This window comes from Maniola jurtina, chromosome 1 (genome assembly GCF_905333055.1).
Source record: "Maniola jurtina chromosome 1, ilManJurt1.1, whole genome shotgun sequence".
In the NCBI taxonomy this organism is placed as follows: Eukaryota; Metazoa; Arthropoda; class Insecta; order Lepidoptera; family Nymphalidae; genus Maniola; species Maniola jurtina.
In genome coordinates, this window is record NC_060029.1 from 16,819,105 (window position 1) to 16,827,816 (window position 8,712).

The following is an 8,712-nucleotide window of genomic DNA, read 5'->3' on the forward strand; positions in this document are numbered from 1 at the left end:
TGATGTGCATTTACATTTTTATTAACAGTATTTATTGTGTTTACTAGTCTTATTTTTATAATTTTATTAATAAAAGTTGTTATGATACTTAGTTATTTGTTTTATTTTACGTTTTTACCCACACATACCCATTACGTTTTCAAGAGGTTTTACTATGTTGTTGTTATGGACATAAATCCATCAGCCGAATTGATACTCAGTAGTGACTGAGCACTACAGAGCATGGGTCTCCTCTCAGAATCAGAAAGGTTTCCCATAGTCCGCCGCGCTGGCCAAGTGTGGATCGGCAGACTTAACACACCTTTGAGAACACTATGGAGAACTCTCAGGCATGCAGGTTTCCGCACAGTTTTCCTGCCATCTTGTTCCTTCCCTTCTCGTCTGTGAACACGAGGTTTGATTACTAACCCCCAACCCAAAAGAGGGGTGTTATAAGTTTGACGTGTGTTCGTAGCTCCTAAACTAATGGACCGATTTTAATTTAGTTTTTTTTGTTTGAAAGGTGGCTTGATCGAGAGTTCTTAGTTATACCTAATCCAAGAAAATCGGTTCAGCCGTTTGAAAGTTACTCTTGAAGTTTGAAAGCTCTTTTCTAGTTACTGTAACCTTCACTTGTCTGGGGTGTTATAAATTTTTAATTTACACTTGTTTTAGTAGTTTAGTAGGTGGCAAAATAAAATACAATCTTATATAAAATACTATTTTATTACCCAGATAGGTACATATTTACATAAAATTTTATAACAGCACAAGATCAATTCATCTCTCAACAAACAACTGTACTTTTCATTACTGGGAATGATTTGAAACTATATTACGAGTTATATATTGTGGGAAGGAATAAAATTACTTGAAAACGATAGAATTTAACAACTCAAAAAAATGTTAAGCACCTTACATTGAAATTCAAATAAAAGTAAATTAGGTACCATTTTGAAAGGACTTTGAAGATTTTGGCTTGCCTTGTAGTCCGCCATTTTTCTTTTTTTAATTTTTTTTTTTTTAATTTTTCTTTTTTTCCAAAATAGCGGTCACACATAAAACCTATATGAAACAATAGCTGACATCAATACAAATAAGTAACATGAATCTTTCAAAGTGTTGCCAGGTTTTTCAAGATATAAGCTATCAAAGTTGTACTGCATCATCAGTACAACAGACTAGCCACCAGTAGGTACAACTTTGATAATTTATAATATCTAGGAGAGGTGACACTTTTTGTCTCATACAATACTTATTAGTGTTGATACCAGTTATTAAATTAATATTGATTTTATATGTAGCCGCCATTCTGAAAAAAAAAAAAATGGCGGACATGTAGACACTAGACAGGTAGACATACTAAAACATTCAACACCCTTTAACGGAAGTTTTTGTTCACAAGTAATTTTATTTTACAAGTGTCATGGATTTACATAGTACGTTTTATTTTTCAGTGTTAGTTAATGAATTTTTGGTCCTTCGAACCGGACATGAGTTACTATTATCGGCCAGTAGAATGGCACACATTTCGGCTGTAAGGCCCTACGATTTATTGAAATTTTAACTATGAAGAGGTTTGTGACGTCACATTTGACACCTCTTCGTCTTCACACGAGGACTGTCAAATTGTGCGTCATTCAGTTAGAGCTGCCTAGAAGATGCCTATTCACTCTTGTCTTGAAAGTATTTAGGTTGTACTTGGCAACAGACACAGACGCCACAAGGCCTTTCCTCACTGTTGCAGTGCAGTAAAAATGCACTTAAATTTTTTATTTCAAATTTTCCCGCAAAAACGCTTGCCGCCATTTTGACTAGGTTCATTAGCTGTCATGACGTCATTTTCTTAGTGAAATACATTACAACTACAATCTATGTGACGTCACACTCGGATTTCTTCATGGCGGCTACAGTTTCGTGCGTTTCGAATATTTGTAGAACAGATAAAAAAAGTAAATCGTTAAAATATAATTTTAAAATTGGAAATTAGACTATTTTCAAAAAAATCTTTAAAAGTAACATTTACAAATTTTTTGATTTTCCAATTTGTGTAAAATACAACTCAACTGACCAGTTTAGAAATGATTGCAATCGTCACACTTTAGCTAGAGTGAACTAGAGTGAGGAAACTCTCGGTTTGATCCTGAATCGACATCCGTCAAATACTACTTGAGCGCTAGGGGTGACGTGAAATCAAAGATTAAAAAATATTATGGCCCATTTCAGATACCTGGCCATTTCATGGCCTATATTTGACGCCTGCCAGTGTAAGTGAAGCTTCGAGGTTTTGTTACAAGTTTCCAGGCGCGGATCCAGACCTCAAAAAAGGTTGTAGGAACAGTCACCCAAAAATCAACCAAGTGCGATTATTGACATAGGACATTCCTACAAAGATGTTTACAATATATATGACGCCCTGACCAAGATTTTGTACGGTGTATAGTTCCACGTGGGCAAAGCCATGGAACGAACACTTATAGTAAATTAATTAACTTGTAAAATGTTAATTGTTTCACTCACAAAAATTACATAAGTACCTAAATGTGTCTTTGCTTGCACATCGCATAAGGACTCCCTACCACTAAACCGATTTCGACGAACTTTTTACAAATTTAAAGCCGACCGTGAAAGTATGAGGTCACAAGTCTATTAGGGTTGTGGGCGCCCATCGTACCCACAATGATTGATCCGCGCTTGCAAGTTTCATAACTATCGTGAACTGTGCTGTAGCTGCCTCGAAGGCTTTCAATGTTGGCGCCGGGGAAGTAGGTATTGGTTACTTGGTCCACACGCGCCACATGGAGGCGATGGAGGCGGCCGCTGACGTCACGAGAGACGGCGCGGGGGGCGGCGTGCTGCTCAGCTCCTCCATCTGAATCATTGAACAGGATAAGAGATGAGGTAACTACTCTACAAAATTAGCAGACACTTCTACTGCAGTTATTGTTAAATCATCAGCAATAAAACCAATTTACAGACACAGGTTATAAATAAATAAATAATTAAATCTTTTTATTGTTTCACCATAAAATTACAACCAAGAATTAGGTTAAACCACTGATGCCTAAAATAAGTTGTACACTCGTGTTATAGGCATCAGGGCTCTCCCCTTACAGACTTGAAAATTGAAAACAATAAAAAATAAGAAAATATTATTCATAACAAAAACATTTTAATTTCTTTAAATCTATAGTGCGCACTTTGACTTTGATTAGAGTTAAGTTTCAGTTAAAACGAGATAGATTTATGCCAGCGGTATAACGCTGTCTCGTTTTAAGTGTCTTAAGCCTGAGCAAAGTCAAAGTGCGCTCTATAGATCTCAGCGTCATGGTACGGCTTCACTATCGGGTTTTAGTAAATGATTTGAGTTCGGGCAAATTTTACGATAGTTCGGCATTCAGCAAATCTTCAGCAAATTCGGCCAAACTATTAGGGATACGGCGAATGTTTTGTTTGGCGAATTTTTATATAAGTTTGGAAAATCAGCCGCCCAGCCGACGCGACACAACATTCTGTGACATCGAATAGTCCTCCCTGTGGTGTAATAGATACATCCCGGAAAACTTAAGAGTGACCGCCGATTTTCAAAAAACCTATATTCACGCCAACCATCATTAATGCCACCCCCCCAAACTTAAGAGCCCTAGGCGCATTTATGGACGGGCTGGCCCTGATTTAGGAGTAGGAAACATGTTGAAGGAAAGGAAACTAGTACAGACCTGTGCAGTATCGGGCCAGTGCAAATGTTCTGGTGGTTCCGGTTCGTCCAACTCCTCCACACCGCACGCCTCCTGCCAAGCTTCATACGTGGCCCAGCGATTCGACCACGCCTCCACTCTAAACAAAAAACAACATGTTTAGTCATTTCTACAGTGGATGAAGAAGTTTTATTTTCTTTGATTTCAAAATGGATATCATTCAAATAATAATCAATCCTTTGGTTTTGGACCTAGGGTAAAAGTGTTCTGCTACTTTGCAGTTCGCACAGTCCTCTTCGCGTGGCCCGGCCCGTTACCCCGGATGACGGCTCTGTCTGGTCGTCTTTGACTTGGACTGCATCAAATATATCTTTCCGCGGGAGGAGTAGTGTATACCTGCCTAGCTCCGGGTCGTCGGCTCGAGCGGCGAGCGCTAGCGCGTGCAGGCCGGCGAGGGGCGCGAGAGGGGCGGCGGGCGCGGGCGCGGGGGGCACGCCGGCGCGCGCGCACAGCGCCGCGGCACCCGCGCGCAGGCGTCCCACGCAGCCGCGCCAGCTGCGGGGGTCGCTGTACTCGCTGCCAAACACACGCATAATGATAATATCAGGCTTTTCTACGTGACATTGGCAAAGTCATTGTGCTGGTGTAGCACTACTAAAAACCATTAAACAAAATAAGAAGAAGATATCAGGCTTATTTCGTGACATTATAACGACATAATATACTGTAAATAACGGGGAAAAGAACAAGAAAACCGGTAGATCAATACTGTATATGACAGCTCGAACTTCAACCCTCGTGGCCGCGACTTGTGGGTCTGTCTTGAAATATCTTACAAATTCCACAATTGTATAGATAAATATACACGGTCGAAAACTTCCTCGAAAAAAAGGAACGGTCACTTACCTCAACGTAATAGCATGCGGGAGGCGCACGTCGAGCGTCCAAGCGAGCAGTGCGACGAGCTGCGCGGCGAGCCCCAAAGCCGCGCTGGTTCTGTGCGCAGGGTTTGACGTGGGCACTGCACTCACTGGCGTTTCCTTGTTTTGCGTCTCTGAAAAGTTATTATCAAAATTGTACCTATTTTCCGTTTAAAGATGTTGGATTGATTAAACACATCTTCATCATCATTATCGACTCAACCCAGCGTCTTTACTTACTTTAACAATGAGAGAAAACATCGGGAGGAAATCTGTCTGCCTGAGGGGTTCTCAAAGGTGAGTGAAGTTTGTCAATCCGCACTTAGTGGCTTATGCCCTAAACTGTGCTCATACAGAACGGGACCTGCTCCCAGCAGTGCTAGCAGTGCTAGGTAATTCAGTATGCTAGTAACTCAGTATCTAAAACTGAATGATAGTCTCCAAGATTGGTTGTTTTTACATTGCTGCTTCACTGGGTGATATTAAAATATTGTTTCACAGAAAATCTTCAATGGATTAAAAAATTAGCTTGTGGCTATCATTCATTGTTAGACACTGAGTTAGCGAACCACCCCGCTGTTCTCAGTACGAAGTTGGGAAGGGGATGATGATGAAGGGGATGTGACAGCAAGATATAGAATCTCACCCCAGGCCTGTATGTGCGAATAGTCCGCGTCGATGTCGATCCATGGCGACACGATGTGCAGCTGCGGGCGCTGCGGCGGCTCCTCGTCCGCGCCGTCGCCCACGAACTCCATGTCCTCTATACTGTCACTGCAACAACCCATATTTACGCTAATGCTACTGTTGAAGTGATACAGGGTATGCAAGAACCTACATAGCCCCAAAGCAGAAGAAGAAGATAGATTGATGCAAGGTGACATGCAATGAAACAATTTTAATGAAATAAATTTAATAACATTTTAGAGAGAGACCAGAACTTCCCTCGTTTGGGCTGGAACAGAATAAGAGTGTTGTGGATACATTGTATATCCACAACATTTAGCTGAGTTGAGGCTTTTCTAACTAAATCCACATGGTTTGCAATTTTCTTTCTGGGCTTTCAATCTGTATGAGAAAGGTTGGTGAAGGTTTATAATAGCAGTACTGATTTGACACGACTACAAAGTAGATACTAGGACAATAGACTTTCATTTTAAAACAGCATTATGAACTCAAGCTTACAAGATAAGCAGATATAGCTAATATGGTACACACAAAGTAAAAATACCTGATAACATCGATTACTCAACATAAATGTTACAAACTACTCAGTATAAGAAGTAGATAGTTATCATGTTATATAATTATATGTAATCACTAACTTCTTACTTAAAAATGAGTTAGTGATCTATTTTCTCTAATTTAGGACAGGTATAGTACGACAGGTTGAGATAGCGATGGGGATGGGGACATCCTGCACACTGACACACCCCCCGTGCTAGCCGGGTGCAGCATAGCACAGTTGACGTGCGGTTCTGATTACCCTGATTGCTATCTCGACCTGTCACGTACTATACATATCGAGAGAAAATTCGTGAACGAAATCCTACTTTAATATGACATAAACTCGATTATAAGATTCAAAAATAAAACATGAAACTCACTTATGCATAAACAGCCAGTTCCTATTTTGGCAAAATAAAGTTAAAAGTATTTAGTGATAGTTCTAAGGCAAACAGAATTAGACTAAATACAATTAATAATAAAACATGTATTCAAAAAAAAAAACATTCAAAATTCAATTCAAACCCAATTAAACAAGAAAATCAAAGTTTCATTTGAATTTCTTTGAAGTGATTGGGTTGTGACTCAAAGTGGTTGGCATATACTGACATTTTTGCCTCTCTCATTTGTATGGGATTATGTAACAGAGAGAGAGAGCTATACTGACTTCATTCCACAGATAGGGTATAGTAAAAATAGACCCTGTTTTAGTAATAAAATAATCTAGATTATAGAAAGAACTCTCACCTAGAATCATAGCTCATATAAATAGGAAAGATATATCTATCAAGCTGTCGTATCCTAGATCTTCTCAGTGCTGCTAGTGACTGTGTTTGATCATTGTACAGTGTTATTCTATTCTGAAGCTCTATTCTCTGCACTTGAGCATGTTTCCCCAAGCTTGACACTCTTTTCTGATACCTCGGCAGTTTTATACGCAATTCATTATTATATGCTACTAAATCTGCAAGTTCCAACTTCCTTGCAGTAACTATACTTCTTCTCTGCTCTATGGCCAGTCGTAGCAAGTCTAGCTTGTCTCTGGACTGTTTGGTTTCTGTTAGAAGAATGTCCTTCTTTAGTTTTGGAGCTAATAGCTTTTCACATCTTTCCAAAACATGCTGCCGATTCAGTTTAATTCTCATTAGTTTCATTTGTTTCTCTGCAAATCTGAAACACAATGATTTTGCACTTAAAACATAGTAAGCTACTAGAATAACCTTCCTGTTTCCCTGTCTTAAAATATTTTCAGTCTAAATAAAGGCCACTGCAGATAGATAGAACTGCAAATTTGACATATTTTTTGATAAACAGGCTAGAAAGTTATTACCAATAAACAGGAATTATCGAAAATTAATGTTTGTTTTGTTCTCAAGCAACTGCCAGGAGTTATTACCACTATTATGTCTTACTGAACCTTTACATACTTAGATATTTATTAAAATTCGATTTGTAGTAAACAATTAACTTACCTAATTAATGGTCAACTATTATATAAATTAAGTTTACTTATATAACCATTTAGAAAGTATGCATATTTATGTATGTATGTTCTTAGATTGTTAGAATGAACCAGTAATAACCACTTTGCCATAATCCTATCATATGTCCGTTTTTGCAGATCTATGTGAATGTATGCCGTATCAACATTCAGGAAGTATTTTTTAATAGTTATTTGTTCTAACTTTAGCCTATAAAACGGTACAATGAGTCATAAAGATACCGTAATTGCGCAAAATCACTCACCTATCCGAGTAAGGCAACGAGGAATGGACGAAGTTACCATTTTTGACGCACTCAGCACAATAGAAGTTTTTCTTGACCGTGTAACACAAAACACACTTTGTATAGTGGCCGTCACTCTCCGTGGAAGACACTCTGAAGTCCCGTGGGGCTTCATTCTCATTTAGATAGCTCATTGCCATGGTTTTTGCTAAATTGTTATTGAATGTTTAGTTACATCGCAATTCGAAATTGGTAGATGAACACAAAAACTTGTCCACTCAGCTGTGAGCAGTGGTGAAAGTTGTGCTAATCTGACGTTGACATCTGTCATACTGTCACTCTTTTTTTTTTTTTTCTTTAAATCTGGCTTTACTCTGATTAGCCAATGTCAAGTTTGTGATAATTTCAAGTTATTGAATTTATACAAGTAAGTAGGTATGGACTCCGTCTGCACCGGCGCCCGCCGACACACGCGCGGCGCCTTCAGAGCGCTTCCCAGTCAGTTCCACCACCAAAAAATACCAACTAACACAAAAGCCACTCTTTTAAACAAAAAAACACTCCAAACAAGCATAGCACGCGCGCCAGCAAACGCCATCACAGACGAAGTCAACTGTCACTCTTGACATTGACAATGACAGATATTAAAGCTTTTTTACACGACACGACTGTTTCCATTTAGCTTGTACTCTACTCACGACACGACTCACGATTCTGAAATACGGAAATCGCACTGAATCTATGTAGAAGTTTGTCTTCAATATTCTACGCTCCGTGAAATCTATTTAGTTAAACTGTAATTGGACAATTTCTATGCGTTAAATTTTCAAATAATTTTTATCGTAACAAGGAAACATTATTTTATTCCATTATATTATATCTCTGTACATATATTTAAATCACCAAAATATAAAGTCCAGCAAACAGTAGAACTTTTTAATTTTGTCTATCTGTATAACTAAGCAGTCCCATCACGCTGAAATTACCTACAGTTACGGATTTGAATGCAACTTAGCAGTTAAACAATAGCGAGTGATTATATTATCTTTGGGTAGGTAAAACGTGGGTTTAACATTTTTGAATAGTTTAATACCGAAAAATAATAGGGTTCTTTTGGGGCATATTGTGATATTATGTCACAAAGTAATATTATCAAGCTCGGG

General features: G+C 38.6%; 1 protein-coding gene across 2 annotated transcripts; it reads right to left on the bottom strand.

Moving 5' to 3' along the window:
* Positions 1 to 686: 686 nt before the first annotated feature.
* On the bottom strand, positions 687 to 7,860 carry LOC123864725 (beclin 1-associated autophagy-related key regulator). Of its 2 annotated transcripts, none has more exons than XM_045905359.1 (7): positions 7,571 to 7,860; positions 6,572 to 6,994; positions 5,244 to 5,371; positions 4,584 to 4,731; positions 4,078 to 4,253; positions 3,699 to 3,816; positions 687 to 2,851 (listed from the first exon to the last, which is right to left on the bottom strand). In XM_045905359.1, exons 1-7 carry the CDS (start codon positions 7,747 to 7,749, stop codon positions 2,839 to 2,841), a joined length of 1,185 nt encoding a protein of 394 aa, XP_045761315.1. In that variant the 5' UTR covers positions 7,750 to 7,860; the 3' UTR covers positions 687 to 2,838. The 2 variants fall into 2 exon arrangements, with proteins under 2 accessions (XP_045761315.1, XP_045761307.1); XM_045905351.1 differs by having other exon boundaries at positions 4,074 to 4,253.
* Between the last annotated feature and the right edge of the window lie 852 nt (positions 7,861 to 8,712).

What these genes read in the sequence shown, in the direction of transcription:
- LOC123864725 (XM_045905351.1), bottom strand. Translation starts at nt 7,749, where the DNA reads ATGGCAATGAGCTATCTAAATGAGAATGAAGCCCCACGGGACTTCAGA. An exon ending in TTCGCACATACAGGCCTGGG is followed by an intron (nt 4,732 to 5,243) that starts GTGAGATTCTAT and finishes ATAACTTTTCAG; the next exon opens with AGACGCAAAACAAGGAAACG. An exon ending in ACTGGCCCGATACTGCACAG is followed by an intron (nt 2,852 to 3,698) that starts GTCTGTACTAGT and finishes TCAATGATTCAG; the next exon opens with ATGGAGGAGCTGAGCAGCAC.